The 18,763-nt window shown below is 37.3% G+C and overlaps 1 protein-coding gene across 7 annotated transcripts in view; it reads left to right on the top strand.

Moving 5' to 3' along the window:
* LOC135222074 (SH2/SH3 adapter protein dreadlocks-like) overlaps positions 1 to 18,763 on the top strand; it is a 146,963-nt gene that overhangs the window by 116,304 nt on the left and 11,896 nt on the right. For 4 of the 7 annotated variants that reach the window (XM_064260237.1, XM_064260236.1, XM_064260235.1 and 1 more), the window contains 2 exons: positions 16,562 to 16,755; positions 17,109 to 17,392. In XM_064260237.1, coding sequence (XP_064116307.1) covers positions 16,562 to 16,755; positions 17,109 to 17,392 — 478 coding nt within the window. Of the gene's footprint in view, positions 1 to 13,061; positions 13,652 to 16,561; positions 16,756 to 17,108; positions 17,393 to 18,763 lie in introns of all 7 variants that reach the window. The other 3 variants (XM_064260241.1, XM_064260240.1, XM_064260242.1) reach the window with 1 other exon arrangement.

Genomic DNA, 18,763 nt, shown 5'->3' with positions numbered 1-18,763 from the left:
ATATTGCTTTCCAACCTCTTGACAAATGTTTCTTAGTGGAACTGGGAGGTTGTCCCCTGTAACAACCTTCGAACATTTTTACTTTCATTTTCCCTTCAGTGCTCAATGACCCCATAGGTCCCAGTGCTTGACCTTGTTGGGAAAACATTTTAAGTGCTTTTAATACAAGGCGTATGTTAGGCAAAATGAATGAACTTTGGTTTTAGTGACACTGCACAACCGGGAATCGTGGTTGGTATAATGATGGGATTTCTTTTTTTCTCCGGTAATTGAGTTGCACCCAGCAGTTGCTTTCACTCTCATCCTCAATGTGTAAAACATAAAAAACGATAAAAACTTGTAAAATCGTCGCAAAAGCTTCGAATTCTTAAACTGAATTCTCATCCGGAACTCTGAAATCGTTTTATATATAACCAACCCTTTCATTTCTAAAGAATTCTTCTTATGCCTTTTTCATGAGTTATATATTTGTAGGCCTCATATCCATTACAGTCTCCATTTGGGACAACCTTTCAATACCTGGTTCATCTGTTCACCAATTCGTACCTTTCCGCCACATCCCTCCATCTCTGCTTCTCGCTATTTCCAGCCTCCTTACTCCTCCTCTCGTGCTATTTAGTCTCTACAGCCTCTAAGATTCCCATTCCTATTCAGTCAACACCAACATTCCATTCCTCCCTCCCTTCGGTCATCACGCTTTTCCTCAGCGGATGTGTTGAATCCGTCGCTCAACTTTCGTGGGACTCTTGGTTAATTTTTGAGTCCTATTTAATGTGTAGTTGGAGCGTCTTCGCATTTAATCCTAGTTCTTATATAAATCAGTCAAATTCTTCTGTCATCTCTACAAGCATACATTGCTCCTGCCTCGCGTTGCACAGAAGACATTACGTAGGGTTGTTTGCAAGGTCCCCTCTGCTCTTAGGTAGATGCAACGTTGCCCTTTCAGTCACTTTTTCTGTACCTCATTCATCCTCTTTTTCTTCCGTCTTACTTTCCACCTTCTACTTACAGTTGTTCCACAGCGCAACTGCGAGGTTTTCCTTCTGTAACGCCTTTCAAACCTTTTTACTATCAATTTCCGTTTCAGCGTTGAGTGACCTTTTAGGTCCCAGCGTTTGGCCTTTGGCCTAAATGTTATATTCTGTTCTCTTTTCTGTTCAGTTCTACATTGCACCAGACTCCTGGTTTTCATAAACGGAAAAACCCTCACTCCTGCTAAGATTCGCCACTAGAAGCTTTCATCATCTCTGTATAGTGTTTCTGGACATTCACCCCTGTTTCGTACTTTCACATTGGGCATTCCGTAGACCGTCCACAATTCTTATCCCAAGCACTAATTGTCGATTTTTTCCTCTTCGCAGCCTTCCATCCATATGAATATTAATTAAACAGCCTTGAGGTTTCGATTGACCGTTTTCTTAAACCAACTTTTCCACCCAACCGGTCACTCTCTCGATATCATATTCATACTCGGGCTTCACATTCAACTTAAAAGCCAGTCATTGTCCATGGTTTACGCATTTGATAATTGTATAATGCGCTTGTGTATGCGTGCGTGTGAATTTTTTTTTTCCGAAGTCAATAAGTTGAAATTATTTTTTAGTGATAAATAAACAGTGACGTATTTCTTTTTTCACGGATATGGTAGCGTTGTGGGGCGCCAATAAACCGACGTAAAAGAACTACCTTTGTCAGTTTTTGTTTGGGGGCTGGGGGGGGGGGAATGAGGGGGCTAGAGAGGGATTGGTCTTGGGAAGGGATAGCTCTAAAATCCCTTCTTAAGCCTCTTACTGGTCCTAGATTCCTTTGGGAGAGAGACCTGTTTTCTGAAGAGTTGCATCGGGTGGAGTAAGGGGAAGTGTCTCAGTCGATCGTTTTCACGAGATTCGGCCATGTGCTGATCATTCTGTGTGTGTGTGTGTGTGTGTTGTTTGTTGTGTCTCTGTGTTCTTGTCATTGATAACACTCTGCACAACAATTTCAAATGAATTCTCGGGCATTCCATTAAGGTGTGAGAGATGCGTATTTCTGGAGATAGAAGTTCACTCTCGACGTGGTTCGGAAGTCACGTTGCTGAATAACCAGTGGGTTCTATGCAACGTCAAAAACACCACCAAATGAATAATTCTTGAATGGCCTTATTTAATAAAAAGGGCTGATCGTTATTCAGAGCAGTTGATAATTGAAATATTTTCTTAAAAGACAGTTTTTAGATTTTTCATACGATTGTAGTATTATTAGAGGTCAGTATAAAGTTGATGAATGTAGTTTGTAGTCAAGAATAGTAAAATCTACCGACATCTGTGTTGCATTATGCAAGAAAAAAATATGAACTTTGATGATTAATATGAACGATAAATGAATGTGAAAATGAAGAAAGGAAATCAGTAAATGAGCTTTTTTGCTTATTTTTTTTTTTTTGGTGCCTTTGGGCCTTGGTTTTGCCCTTGCGGTCTATTGGGAATGGGAAAGCACTTTGATCATACGTTCCTCAGCCTAGTCTGGTGCTGCAATGGTCCTTATAATCCTCCCTTGTTTCCGTCTCCGTCTGATTGCTGTTAATGCCACTCGAGCGGTTATGAGGGTCTCTCTCTCTCTCTCTCTCTCTCTCTCTCTCTCTCTCTCTCTCTCTCTCTCTCTCTCTCTCTCCAATTCTGTAACAAGAGACGAGCTGCTGTGAATTTAAGTGTGATATGTATTCAGGTAAAACTGACTGTTTATAGGACCCACATGTAAGATAAACGAATCTTTTTGCTGCTCGTATCCTTAGGAAGCAAATCTTGATGTTGAGGGAATTCAGTTCATTCTCAAATTTTCTTCTATTTGACTATTTGTACATTATTTGCTAGTTAAATATTACTATTCTAATAACTGATCTCTTCTTTCAATATTTCCTGTTACCTTCTGTTGCCTCTTTCAAATGAACGCCATATTCTTTGGGAGCTTGAACTTCAAGACAGTGGCACCTGTGGGCTAGTTTCATATGAATAAGGGTTCATGTGATGTAATAATAATAATAATAATAATAATAATAATAATAATAATAATAATCATAATAATAATGAGGGTGATATTTAATCTTTGCATGAATTTGTTCCTTCTGTATCAACGGTTGTTATAACGTTCTATCTACAGTTGCAGTCATAGATACTGGAATATTTCGTTGTTTCTCTTTTCATGTAGGAACCTGAAGATTTAAGAAGGCCTTTTTTACAGGAGAGAGAGAGAGAGAGAGAGAGAGAGAGAGAGAGAGAGATATTCTATTCTTTAATTTGGATCTCGCATTGATTGTTTTTATCGTGGGCTATTTTATCGCTGCGATTTCGGGTTTCATTGGGATATTCATAGTATGACCTCCCGTGACCTCGGATAGGACGGCTTTAAGCTGAGCAGCCCCCACCTGCCACGTAATGCATTATAAATGGTTTTATTGACCATATTGTCTGCGAAGGGTTTAGCCGCACATATGAAAGATTCCCAGGCCCTCCTCCCTCAAGGAGTCTTCTGTCCTTCCCTCGTTGGAGATATTCCACAGGATTCCTCGCCTCTCTCTCTTCTCTCTCTCCTCTCTCTCTCTCTCTCTCTCTCTCTCTCTCTCTCTCTCTCTCTCTCTATATATATATATATATATATATATATATATATATATATATATATATATATATATATATATATATATATATATATATATATATATGTCTAGTTTTAAAAATTCTTCGTTTATTCACTACACATTTCGTCATTCTTGCTTTCTTTTTGAATGATATATTTTTAAATATTTTTGCATACTCAACTCTTATACTTAAAGTAAATAAAAAAAGGCCTTGTATCATATCTACTTTCCGCCTCAGTTCTCAAGGTACTGCAGTCTTCCATAGGTCGAACTGTGTCTTGTACTACTTATCTTCGCTATGACTGACATAATGACCTGTGACACTGAAGATTTTAGAAAGTCTTAACCACATTATTTCCGAGTCGTCTTAACTGCCCTGTGTGTGCCAGAAGCCTAGACTGATTGTAGACAACAAGAGTCCTAGTGCAAGGTTGAAATGGCTTAGATATTGATGTCAGAACGGAAAAGATTGGTCCTGTAGGTGAAATGTGTGATTGTTTCCTGTAGTCAAAGTTGTCTTTTGCTCAATAGAGATGAGGAGTACCTTTGTGCGACTCGGCGTGGTAATCTCCATAACTGGTTTGTGAACGCATGGTCTTGGATTCATGTTTCATCGTCATATTTTTTTTGAAGCGAATGAATATGATGTTGATTTCTGAAACATTTTGTCATACGGAATATTGCTATTATCCTAATCGGTTTCCGATGTTAACACGTTCTGGTCTTAATGAGATGAACCTTGTATATTCTAGTCAGTCAGGTTTTTTTCATAGTATGTTAGAATAGAGTTTCAAAATATATATCATTCGTAAAGTTCTACTGGGTTTCGGCATAACTTTCAAAGTGCATGTCTGCCGATCTTACCAGAATTTGTTAGATTTTGATTGTAAATTAGTTTTCGTGCTGAAACTGTGAGGATTTTTGGAATAGTCCTTAGGTTGGAAAATCATCCTTTATATTATATATATATATATATATATATATATATATATAGATATATATATATATATATATAAAATATATAATATATATGATATATAATATATCATACTATGTAGTATATATTAGTACTACATATATACACATATTACACATACACACATATATACATATATACACACATACACACACACACACACACACACACACACACACACACATATATATATATATATATATATATATATATATATATATATATATATATATATGTGTGTGTGTGTGTGTGTGTGTGTGTGTGTGTGTGTGTGTGTGTGTAACTGTAATGTATGTATTTATGTATCAAGCAATAAATAGCATTTTCTCATTTTGTCTTTCCGTTTTTTAATCTTTTACGGAGCTCCAAATTAAAAGTAGAATTTATCATTGCTCTCTCTCTCTCTCTCTCTCTCTCTCTCTCTCTCTCTCTCTCTCTCTCTCTCTCTCTCTCTGAAGAATATAGGGCATGATTGCAAAAGAAAGGTTGGATGAACAAACTAATGAGAGCCGTTATAAGTTTTCAAGTGAAAGGAAGAGCCAGATTTCCAGATTTTAAAGGTTATGCAAAGAAGCTCTCTCTCTCTCTCTCTCTCTCTCTCTCTCTCTCTCTCTCTCTCTCTCTCTCTCTCTCTCTCTCTCTCTCTTTTGTGGTCTGTCGTTTTGTGGTTTGATGCTGACTAACAAATATCGAATAATAGGATTTTCTGTGTATTTTATAGATCGTACAAAATTTAATCTTCATTTGAAACTCTTGAGTTTCTGAAGTACTCTGGTTGGATGAGATCTTTCTCTGTTTAACCACATTTACTGATTTAGGAAATGTGTGTGTTTTCTCATTTCGTTTTGCTGTTTATTGGGTTATCTTCTTTGATTATTCCGTATTTTCTTGTGATTGTTATCGTTCTTCATGGTGTTTAATTGATTCAGATTCTGTATTCATTTATTTTCCATATTTATAAATTTGCTAAAAATGAATTTGGTCAGTTATTTTTTTTATAAAAATTTTCCCACCAAGTTAGTAAAATATTTCTTCGGGTCATCATTTCCGGGTCTTTCGAAGGAGAACTCTCACCAGACGAATTGGATTCACATCGGTTTACTTCCGGAGAATTCAAGTGTTTCTCAGTCAGCAGTTTCCTGGTGGATGATATATATATATATATATATATATATATGTGTGTGTGTGTGTGTGCGTGTGTGTTTGTATGTTTGTATGTGTGTATGTATATATGTATATTACAATTTTTTTCTCATTTAACTTTCGCATGACCTATTTTGGCCAGGGACGTCGATTTCCTCGGTCGAATTTCATGCTGTGGCTTAAATCTTTAGGGGGTAGAGGGCGTGACCTAAAGTATAACTTAAATTAATCGTTAATAATATATATATATATATATATATATATATATATATATATATATATATATATATATATATAGTATATGTATATATATTAGTAATCTGCTTAATGCTGGAGAGAGAGAGAGAGAGAGAGAGAGGAGAGAGAGAGAGAGAGAGAGAGAGAATAAAATATAGCGATAGCGATTTTTTCTTAGTGTTGTTTTCCAGGAATTGTTGTCGAGACTGTCCTGCTGAGAAGATTGTATATTTTGAAAGCGGTGCATCTCGCAAAGTCCACATTTCTGTGCACCCAGGATTCGTCTGCAGACGATGAATGACTCCCTTTGGCATTTAGTCCACTGCGGGGGATAATCTCTATTGCCGCGGCCGTTATTCTCAACAACAAGCAAATGCTCGTCAACGCAAGCGAAGACCTTTTTATATACGTGTGTAAAGGTGTCTCTCTCTCTCTCTCTCTCTCTGGAAAGAATACGCAGCCTATTAATGACTGGCGTTAAAATTAAAAGACTTTCGATATATATATATATATATATATATATATATATATATATATATATATATATATATATATATATATATATATATATATATATAATTAACTCTTAGAATTAGTTACTGTACGGTTCTTATGTCCAGTGGTCAACAACCTCATGTCAGCTAAAGACGCGAGATCGATCTCTTTGGAGGAGAGCCCACTGTGATTCAGTCCAATTTTCTGGAGGGAAAAAACAAAAAAAAAAAAGGAAAAATCATTAAACGCAAATAGACATAAGGAGTGAGCTGTGTACAAATTAGTTTGTAGACTGAGAGGGTTAGCCTTTGGCTTGGATCTTTGTGATGGCATCCCGCAAGTGTGACGTCATTGTTTATTTCAGTATGTAGCTTGGTGTGAGTTATGACGATGGAGGGGAACTGATCGTGTTGAATGTGGGGGGGGGGGGGGGGGGGGGGGGGGGGGGGGGGGGGGGGGGGGGGTCCGATTCAGTTTTGTTTGGACTAATCCCGGACAGGTACACTGGCATTACATTAAAGTAGAATGACACTTCGAATTACACTCTGCGGAGAGAGACGCTCCTCAACTGAAAATGGAACGGGATCGTTTTAACTTTTTTAATTTTTTGATTTTTTTTATATATATATAGATAATAATATACATATTATATATATATATATATATATATCTATATATATATATATATATATATATATATATATATATATTAGGATCTTCGCCAAACACCATATCTGGCCAAGTTTATTCCGGTATCCAGATCTCAGCTCGATGAAGCCATGTTACCCTTAAGATTTAATTGGATCCTCTCTCTCTCTCTCTCTCTCTCTCTCTCTCTCTCCTCTCTCTCTCTCTCTCTCTTCTCATCTCTCTCTCTCTCTTCTCTGAGTGACAGATTTGGAAACCCCACAATGAAATAAAACGTCGACACATGATCGTCCTAAAGGTGAGGTAATGAAGAGAAAAAGGGGGTGGGGGGTGGGTCCTGGGGTAAGGAGGTGGTAGCTGCCATAGGCATCGTCATAACGTGAGAGGGGAAAGCCCTTTGTAAGGGCTAAGGGCTTTATTCCTCTTCGGCTTTGTTGTGTGTCATCCTGGGAATCGGGCTTTTGAATGCTGGACCCTTTCATGTGGAGGAAGTGCCTGGCCTCTGCTGGATTCGTGAGGAATTGTGACGCCCTTCAAGAAATGAGAAAGAGATTTATCCTCATATACGTATTGTACGTCTATATGTACGTAAGAATGAATGTATGTGTGTATGTATGCATTATCCAAGACTTATAATTCATGTTTTCTGTATGTGATCTTTGTATATGATTATCATCGTTAACATGAATAACATCGGCTAGAAACAGGTCATTTATTTTAAGAGAAAACGATATTGAGTCGATTTTTTCTTCTCTCAATGAACAAAGTTGAATATGGGTTTCAAAACAAACGCTTGCCGTAGATCCAGAATTGAGGGGGTTGCAAGAAAGTAAATGATCTAAATTGTTAATAGACATAACTACTGGAGAATTGCTCTCCGTATGCTGCCCCTAGATTGATGACTTTCAAGGTCGTGTTCACACTACCTTTGCATTATTCTGTTTTCCTCAGTTTGACAGAAGAATACCCCAACTACAGTTCTTCTATTGGAACTGATGAGTTGCTTGTTTATATTAGCTTGCATTAATATATATTTTGATGCTTTCTGTTTTACATTTTTGGTATCTTGAGAACCCAAGTTTATTCATAATTTATATATATATATATCTATATATTATATATATATATATATATATATATATATATGTATGTGTGTGTATACATATGTATATATATATAAATATAATGTGTGTGTGTTGTGTGTGTGTGTATGTATATATGTATATATATATAAATATAATGTGTGTGTGTAAGTTGGTGGCTTGATCCTCATGTGTGGGTTTGTATAGAGGCCAAGGTTGCGGAAGTTCCATTGCAGGGGGCTTCATCCACGTTTCGACATTTGAAAGATGAATGATGGCAGTGAAGTGACCATCGTCTTGTCGTGTGCATATGTAAACGTACGTAGGTAAATGTATGAATGTTTGTCAAGAATATTGCACTTGTCACGTGTGTGGTCTTAGGTATGAGTAGCCCATGAATATCGAATTCTCTGTAGCGGTGAACTTGGCTCCCAGAGGGAATGATATGGAAGTGCACCTGCCCCTAATTGGGATTCGAACCAATCAATGAAGGTTGGTACAAGGGTAGAGTTCAGTCAGTTTACGCGTCTGTGGATGAATTTGCATTTTTCATGTATAATTTTCTTTGCGTGCAAATTGTTCCGGAGAAGCAGCGAATTCGATATTGACAGACCCTCCTTCGATTAATATAAATAGAAAAATGCCGTATGCAATATTGTTAAAGAGCTAAATTTTATACTAACGCGTCAAATATCTAACTTCATTGTCAGAACGTTAAGAAGGCTTAGGCTATTTATAAAAGGTTATTTATAAAAGATAACGGGGTCTCAATTGTTGGTTATACTAACATTTGCAAATCTTGTTTTTTGAATACGTAGTATCAGTCAATTTGTGAAAGAGAAGGTAATGAATTACTGTAACATAGAACTTCGCCCTGGGATAAGGTTTTCTGCTTTCCTGGAGTTGATATTTTGGCCAAAATTAAGAATACTTTTGCAAAAAGCTATACAGAACTTCTGTACCTTACCCTATATAATATTCATGAAATCATAACGTCTCTTGAGTTGCAATGGGAAGTATTCAGAAAAGCGCTAAAGTAACTGAACTTGAAATCCACATTAAACATGTTTGTGGTCTGTTTCCCAGAATCTTGAGAAATTCCAAAGGTGTTAGGTGTACTGTGTGGGGTTATCTATATTGGGCAACACTTGCCCTTTTTTAGACGTCGTGGGCTTTTGAAGATTAACAAAAGTACCACAGGTGTTGCTTTCTGAGACTAACTAAACTGATATTAAGGTCATGAATCATACCATAGACTCAATGTTAAGGCTTCGGAGAGCCACGAGGTATGAAAACAAGAGCATAAAAAGGACAATATGAAAAAAGAACAATATGAGAACTCAAACATGATGAAAACAAGAATAACACGAAAATAGGAACAACGTGGAGTCAAGACCAACATGAAAACAAGAACATCATGAAAATAAGACCAACTTGAAGGCAAGGACAACATGAAAGCGAGAACATCAGCAATGTCCCGGTTTACAGCCAGAGGCCACACCCGCGGGAAGTACCTTCCGAAATGCTCTGCAAAATTACGGGTTTATCTCCAGAGTGTGACGGACCTAGGTGTCCGTCATCCAGATTTTACTTATTTTTTGTTTATTCTTTGCGTGTTTTTTGCGGTATTATTTCCTCTACTTTAGAGAGGTCCCCCACATGTGCAACTCTCTCCCTCCTCTCTCTCTCTCTCTCTCTCTCAGTCGGCTGGGCTATGAAATTGTTCTAAATAGTGTAACCGTTTCCTTGAACAATTTTAAGAATGTTTATGGGCGAAATTTGGCGTTGATCTGTATTGCCTTGTATTAAAGATTTTCGACGATTGGTATGTCGTTTCTGCTAAATATATTTTGGTAAACTTATGATTTCTTAAATTGTTGATTTTATTCATTGTTCGCTGTCATCGTGTGGGCTTCGTTGACAAGAAGAGGAAGATGGGATATGGAAAAAGCGCATGTCAGTCTGTTATTGTTATTCAGTGTTCTGTTTGTTGTTGGGCTCAGTTCCGTTCAGCGAGCGCTGTCGCCTTGCGTGTTGTTGCCCGAGTTCCGTTCGAAGCGTTCAGTGCAACGATTTGCAAGAGGCCTTGCATAGATCAAAACGAGGGTTGGTTTTAATCGTCCTTTTCCTGAGTTCATCTCCTCCTGTCGACTTGAAGAATAGTCGTGGCTTTCTCGTCTGTTCTGTAAAGGAGGAAGATGGATAATAGGTGGTTGTGTTTCATCCATTCACCTGCATTGTTATCAGAGGGGTCATTGTTGTTGTTGTTGTTGTTGTTGCATCAGCGCTTGGGAGTCGTTCCAGAGGGAGAGGATCCGGAATTTCCATTTCAACTTCGTTTACTTATGGGCTGTTGGTCTCGATGGCAGAAGACGGGGAAGGGAAGTCATTGCTAGAATACCTTGTGCGCTGCTGCTCAATGATCGAACGCTTTGGCGTCCCTCCACAGTGAGTTCCCTGGTAAGTGTGATTCCCCTCTGGCGGGCGAGCGAGCTGCCAGGCGGGTGGCCGGACAGACTGGAGAGAGAGGAGAGGAAGAGTGAGCAGGCAAGACCGGGGTTGGGTCTGGCGAGCGATCAATGCTTGTAAGCCCACACCCAGCCCGCTCCTCCTCCTCCTCCTCCTCCTCCTCCTCCTCCTCCCCTCCTCCTCCTCCTCACACTGCTCCATCGCCGTCACTCCAACACACCCTCGTCCACCTCTCTTATCGTGGCAAATAACGCTCGTTCACAAACGGACTGTTGCAGTAGCGTTGTTGGTGGCAATGTTGCGGTCGAATTACTGGCTGGTGGAGGAAACTTATTGACGTCGATGATATGAGTTGACCGAAAACGTTACCTTGATTGGCTGTGGATTTAGAGCGATGAGTTTTACCGAGGGGCAGTGTTCCTGTCGTATGTGTGTTTGTATGTGAGGAAGGAAGGAAGGAAGGGGTTCCTGGATTCTTGCCTGGAAACTACACTCCAAAAGGACGTGAGGGCCCCAACTGGGAAGGTGGTCCTTCTTTACCAGCGATTTGCAGTTGTGCACTGACGTCCGATCAACATGATGTTCACCGAGGAATAGCTTTTCGCCCAAAGGACAGACCCTGCCGAAACGCGCGTTATTACCGTGCCTTTGTTCTGTCGTGCACGAAAGAAACGGTGAAACATGGCTTTGTTTACCTTTGTGCGATGTCAAACGCGCTGAGCCACGTTTGGAAGTGCTTCCTCTGCCGCTGTGTCCCCGAGTCGCTCCCTGCCTATGATGTGGCGGTGGTGTTTTCGCCGTTGAGAATCACTTGGGTCAGTGCCGCTAGTCTCTACGAAGAGATCTGAACAAAGTTGTTCTACCTGTTGCTCTTTTGTTCACGAGAAGAATCGTTGAAACTTCAGTCAATCGAAGTGTTCAAAAAGGCTTCTAAGGAAGTGTCCGGCTGGTTTGGAATTGTTTGGGTGCAAGAACAAAAGAAGAACATGCCGGTTTTCTCTGAGAGACGATTTAAGCCTTCCCGTGTTCGTGAGTGAATCCTTAATAGAATCTAAATACCCTCCTTCTCCCGTTTTAAAACGAAATGTTATCTATGATTGAATATGAACGAGTTTCAGTTATTTATCCCGTACGTCTTCCCAGAAATGTTGCATCTAGATCCAGCGATTGGCTTTAGTGATCTCCCTCCCTGGTGACTAGGTATTCATTTGGCGATTTATTGTTCATTTTTATCGTCCAGGAATATATTGATGGGAACTGGAATATGATAGATATAATTTTCCAAAAATGTGGAATATGATAGATATAATTTTCCAAAAATGTGGGACTTCGCACGGTTTGGCTATATTGTGAAAACTTTTTAAGATTATTCATTATGCTTTGTAAGTCGTATTGACAGCTTACAATGTATTAATAATAGAAAGATGCATCAGTTGTATCCTATGAAAATAGTTATCATTATATCTGTCAAGATTTGAGGACCATATGATGCACAGGGCACCTTGTGTTGCCCTAAGTTTTTTGACATTACTTCAGATGAAACTCCATCAGTGATCTTTTTTATTCTGTTGTTTTTTTCTCATTTCATTTGCATCGGAATTTGAAGTCTGTAATGTCTTGTAACTGGGTTTATAATAATATTTTATTGCTGATACACAACGCGTTTCAGACTAGACAACAGAAACACGTTTGCTTTGAATACCGTTTTATGATATATAGATTGCCTTATTGTCATTTATTTAAAAAACCCTACCTTAAGATTATTATTATTATTATTATTATTATTATTATTATTATTATTATTATTATTATATTAAGAGATGGTGAGCGTCTTAGTCTGATGTTTGAATGGGTTTGGAAATAAATCTGATATTAACACTAAATTTTTATAGAGTTGAATAAATCATAAAGAATACTATTCAGATAAGCCATTTTTATTTTACATATTTGATATTTTACGCTTGCACGATTCGCGTGGTGTGTGTATTTTTTTTTCAATGCAAAGAACTCACTTTACGACTTGACAATCTTTTGGTTATTGGTGAAATCATCGACTTTGTTGAAAGGTCTAAACATGGCATTTCCATATCGGGTATCTTTTTCCAATGGCCCTTATCAAAGTTAGGTACTTTCCAAGATTGTTATTTTTGGAGTCCATTTTTATTGGGACTGGATGGAAATTTGTTTACGTGTGTGTGTGTGTGAGTGACTTAATTCATAGTTCTTAGGATATTTTGCAAACTTAGATTTTTCAGGTAGAAATTTTTGTCTTATAAATTTTCTTAAAATGCCCAGTGACACACACACATATATATATGCGGCTGTTTATTTTTTAATTGTGGTGAGAATATAGTGACAACCTGTCCCGTCATCATACTTCATTTATTTTATTCTGCAGAACTGAATTGAAAATGAATTCTTAAGCATGTCAGTGATTTGGAATTGGTAACCGCAGCTGTGAACGGACATTGGAAAAGAACATTTGCATAAAATATAGCAGCCGAGAAAGGAGAACCGACACTCGGCAAGTGTTGTCTCGAGAGCAACTGGTTGGTTAGTGAGCAGGTGTTCGCGTTACTCTTCCATCTCTCATTCTACATCATCTCGCTTCTCCGAAGACGTTTATCGGCAAGTGCGCTCCCTAGACAGTGTTAACGTGCTCCCACCCCCCGCCCCCTTGAGAGAGGGAGCTGAGGGGGCTGAGGGTCCCTCTGTGTGCTTGTGAGAAGTGACCCTCGGCCGGCGAGCCCCAACACAAACCACGTGCCACTCCTTTTGTCTTTCTCTCTCGCGTTGCCTCTCCCTCTCCTTCCCTCATCTTCGTCGGCTTTTCTCTCTCATGACTCGGTTGCTCCTTCGCTACTGTCGCTGACCTGCTCTCGCAAGCAGACAGACACCGGGGCAAAAGCAGGAATAAAAGGGGGAAAGTGTCTCTTGTTCTGGCGGATTGGACGGTGTATGAACTTTCACCATGAATTTCTTGCCTGAGTGAGTATTGTGTCGCACCATTTCCATTTACTTGTATTTGTCTAATGTTAGCCTGGCGATGAGTTGCACTCGCGTTCCATTTTTCATACATGTTCAATTATTATAAGCACATTGAAGGTAGGCGACCCTGAATTTGTTGTATGTGAAATTTTCATGTGCACGACCGCAGAGTTTTGTACACTCCACCATTTTCTTCTTCTCCATCAGGTAGATGGAGAAAGCGCTCTGATTGTAAGTATTGACCGGAGATTACATGCAGTAAGATACTCAAATAATGCAAGTTATAAAGGTACATTTTTAAGTATTAAAAATGACACAGATTCTCAAAGAACAAACGCAATCAAAATCATTATCCACGAAAATGACCAACTTCAGGTTCAAAATACCAAGTTTTGTTTCTGTGAAATGCTTGAGTGTCCTTGTGATTTTGTCATTTGTGCTGGTTTTTGAAACACATTAGATTGAACATTATGACCCCAGTGTTTTTCAAAAGGATTTGACTGTGATGTTTTATATATATATAGATATATATATATATATATAGATATATATATATATATATATATATATATGATGAATACTTGATCACGAAGTATATAAAACGTGATGCTATGTGTATAAATAAAGGTTTTTTCCTTCGTGGCAAAAACTTTTATTTATTTATTTATATATAATATATATATATATATATATATATATATATATATATATATATACACACATATATATATATATATACACATACATATATATATATATATATATATATATCTAATATATATATATTGTACCCACATCCACACATGTATGTATGTACGTACATGAAATGTAAAGCATCATAGTCAAAAGTCCATGGACACATGAGTGTGTATGTATGTACCCATGCAATATTTTTGTGTATGTACATACATACATACATACATACATACAGGCACAAAATATGAAATGGATAAAGAGTACATGCAGTCACTCAGAGGCCTGTGGGAGAGGCAACCTCCTTCACTGGTTTAGGGCAAGCCTAGTAAGCACAAAACTAATGAGTAAAGTTAAAATGGGGGTGAACTCCAAAGAAAGACATCTCTACAATCAAGGAAAGCAGACATAATTTATATGGATTACATTTTCACTCAAATGTGTAAATGTGGCACATGATTTCAGAATCACTTTCTTGGTTTCATAAGCACATAAAAATATTGTTGTTCTCTTGGCCAAGTCGACTCGTTTAGTGGTCATTCACAGTTTTATGGTGAACTTCTTGGTATTTATCAGCCGAACATTCAGAGAAGATGCACATGAGAAGATGTAACAACTGGTGAGCATTTTTTTTATTAAGTGGATACAGAAGAATGCCTTACTATGAAAGAAGAGGTAAACCAGTGTATTAAGCTTGATTGTTTTGTGTATGTGTATGATAAGTGACAATAATGATCTGATGAAATCAGTTTTTTCTCTACTTCTTTGAGATTTTTTTTTTTCACTTAAAAAACACACTTTTCTATTTTTGTTACTTCCTGTTTCATCTCTCTTCAAAAGAAGAACTATTGTCTTGTAATCTCCTTATATTATGTGTCTGTTGGTGTGTGATGCATGCATTGTAATTTACTCCTCTGGAAATAAATTGAGAGTCATAAACTTTCGAAGGTATGGAGGATTGCTTCCCAGCAGTGACGAGAATTGGTATAAAGTTAGGGATAATATTGGCCAATATTCACCCCTAATGATAAAATTGCATGTTTATTATGTAGATACTCTTATCGCATAACAGGGAGTTTGATTCCTTAAGGATCTTTGCACAGTACCTTCATTTTCTCTTGATGGTTTGGTGAACTGCATGTATATTGAAGGTTCCTTGAATCCATTAGATATGTTCATTCCTATAAGTGTCAGGTGGTATTGAAATTATATTTCTTAGCTTTTGAGATGAGTCATTGCCAATAAAGGTTGTGATAGATATGAAGCTGAAAATGTCACATTAAAACATAATTGATGTGTTATCTCCAGCGATACTGGTTACGCAGGCAAACATTGCAGTCGTCAATGATGTAGCTGTTTGTTGACAAGTATTATCCTCTGGGTGTCTGTATAAACCTTGTGTTTGGCTGGATTACACACGTGACTTCATTTAACATTCCTTTCTAATAGACAAATTAATGGAAGCCACTCATAATCTTAGTACTTATTGCTAGTGTTCATGTGTTCATCATTATTTAGGTAAATTAAGACTTGAAATAGTTAGAATGGTTTTTTTTATTGCTGTTTAACAGTTTACTTGATAATTTGCTCTTCAAAGATCATTGTGACATGAACCTTAAATTACTACATATATTGTCATCCACTGACCTGGACTTTTTCAATGTGCTGTTGTGCTCATCATCAAAATTATTCTGACATCACAAGCTGTGTTACCATTTTATATTATAACAAAGTAAAACAAAGGCCCACTTTTCATAGTGCTTTTACACAATGTGCTGTTGATGCTATGTTGTAGAGAAAACTTTTTGTGCGTAGTACAACTGTAAATGGTGTTAGTGGGGGCCCCTTTTAACTTTTACCGTTTTACAAACAATGCAGCCATGTTATGGTTTATCTATAGGTAATCTTGTCTTATAGTAAAGGTACTCTGTAATGCAAGTTGGATACTCTTTGTGGTTAGCATTTGCTATTCATAAAGCATGGTTGCTTTTGGGTTTAAACTTAAAGATTTTCAGAGCAATAGTCGGTACATACTGTTATTTGGAACTGTCATTTGTTGAAGTGTGATGAGAATACATATATTGTCCCAGCCACAAATATCACTTTATCTCGACATTTATTTATTTATTTTATTGTTTTTTTTTTTTTTTTGGTGCTATCACAAGTAAATGTTTGTTGTCAGCTGGTTGACTGTGGTATTTCATTTGTCCTTTTCAGTATAAAGAAAAGAGTGAAGAAAGGAGGTGGGAGCCGTACGTTACCTTCAGCAGGTGGAACCCCTACCCATGGAGTTGATAGTCCAAGTGGGGGGAGAGGAGGCACCCCCGTAGATCCATCCGAAGCCATTGGCTGGGCAGTCGTCAAATATAATTACCAAGCTCAACAAATGGATGAACTCTCCTTAGTTAAAGGTAAGAAAATATGGTCATGTTTAATTGTAATATTTTGGGTGATGCACTAAAAATTGTAATTAAATATTTGTTTTTATGTTTTTTCATTATTTCAGATATTTTACTGTGAAAATTAGAGATTAATGGCAGTCACCAAAAGTTACGGTCCAGCACAATAGTATAACTTTTCCTAATTTACTCTGCTGGTTCTTGCTTAAAATGCCATTGATCCAGTACAGGCAGTTCCAATGTGAGATTTAAGTCTGGCATTATATAGTTAAAGGAGCCCTCCAGATAGGTTTTATGGACCTTATGAGAGGATCTAAGAAGTATGTTTGTTTTTTAGTGTGGCTAATGTCATTGCACCTTGACAGGTACAAGAGTGTTAATATTAGAAAAAAGCAATGATGGCTGGTGGAGAGGTCACTATAACAACTTGGTGGGATGGTTTCCCTCCAATTACACCACGGAAGAGCCTTCGGAAGAGGATCATACTTACACTATGGCCGAAAATGTACTTGATGTTGTAGTTGCACTTTATTCCTTTACTGCACAAAATGAACATGAATTATCATTTACGAAAGGAGAGAGGATGGAGGTCCTGGATCGGCCTCCATCAGATCCTGAATGGTATCGAGCTAGGAATACTCAAGGCCAGGTAAGAGTGAATGGTAAAGTTCACTAAGTAATAAGGTCTTCCATGTCATTACTAATTAGGATAAAGATCTTGTACAGCACATGATTTTTTTATTTTCAATGTAGTGTACAAGTACAGCACTGTATATTGTATATACCAGAAATTGAAAACAATGACATTAGCAATGCCTTAACAATGAAAAGTGATTCTCTTTTGGATTTCAAATACTAATGCATGATATCATTTTTATAAAAATTGTTTTAAATTTGTAATGTGTTGCCAATTTTTTAGGGTTATGGTATAGTGAATGGAAGAAGGCTTTTGTTTACCTTATGTACCTTTCTTACATTTACCTATTGTGATTGTTTCTACGCTCTTATAAATACCTAGGTGTAAAGTTTATTCTGGATTCATGTAGATGATCATCACAATATTCTCATGTCTAGCTGAAAATAAGTAGCCTTTTCTTTTTTTAAACCAGAAAATGCAGATAAGTCAGTTATTACTGTAATTTAACCTCTGACTGGGAGATTAGATGGTAAAGTTTATGTCACTGTTATCATTTTTTTATCTTTATATTTTTCACTGTTTTATAGTAAAATGTTTTTATAATTGTATGCTTATATTAATATATGTATATTCAATAATGCAAAAGCCATGGTATTTCTCAGCAAGCTCATAACGACTAGAATATGTACATATATGAGAAAAAGTGAACAAAGCAAAGACTATTAAATAACATCTCAACAAATACAATTAAGAGCTAGTAACAGGAAAGCCTTTAAGGCTCCCAGGATATTAATTGGCATCATCATATTCCTAACTGTTGACATTCTAATGATGTTAAAAATAGTCCTACTATCCTTAAGAAATGTTATACCATGAAAAATACATTTACAACAAGTGAGAAAAGAAAATTACTTTCTGTGCTTACATATGGTTAGAAAGGAATTATCATGGGTGAGTTTTTAGACAATCCTCTCTCTCCAATTCTCAAGGAGTTAAGATAAAAACAGGTTATTCATACCTCTTAGTATTATAAAGAGCTTATTTATAGCTGGAAAATGATGCACAAAAAATTAAAATTAGACAAACAATGAAAATACAGAATGCAAGAATGAACTCTCAACCAGTGGCACTCAAACTTGAGCCATAAAATGCCATGAGGCAGAGCCAATGTCACAATTCAGAGTTTGAGAGCATTGGTCTTATGGTCTCCACTTGGTGTGTTGCAGCTAAATGAGCCACCTGAAATTGTCCAACTCCCACAGATAGCAGCACAGATGCTCCAGTCAGTTAAGCAAGACTGCAAAGAAACTATTGTTATTGTCCTGAAGTACCTAGAAAGCTATGGAATTAAGTTAGCCAGTATTCTAATCTTCATTGTCAAAT

The sequence above is a fragment of the Macrobrachium nipponense genome, chromosome 3 (genome assembly GCF_015104395.2).
Source record: "Macrobrachium nipponense isolate FS-2020 chromosome 3, ASM1510439v2, whole genome shotgun sequence".
Classification (NCBI taxonomy): Eukaryota; Metazoa; Arthropoda; class Malacostraca; order Decapoda; family Palaemonidae; genus Macrobrachium; species Macrobrachium nipponense.
Note: the sequence above shows the minus strand (reverse complement) of the source record. Positions and strands in the feature narration are given on the sequence as shown.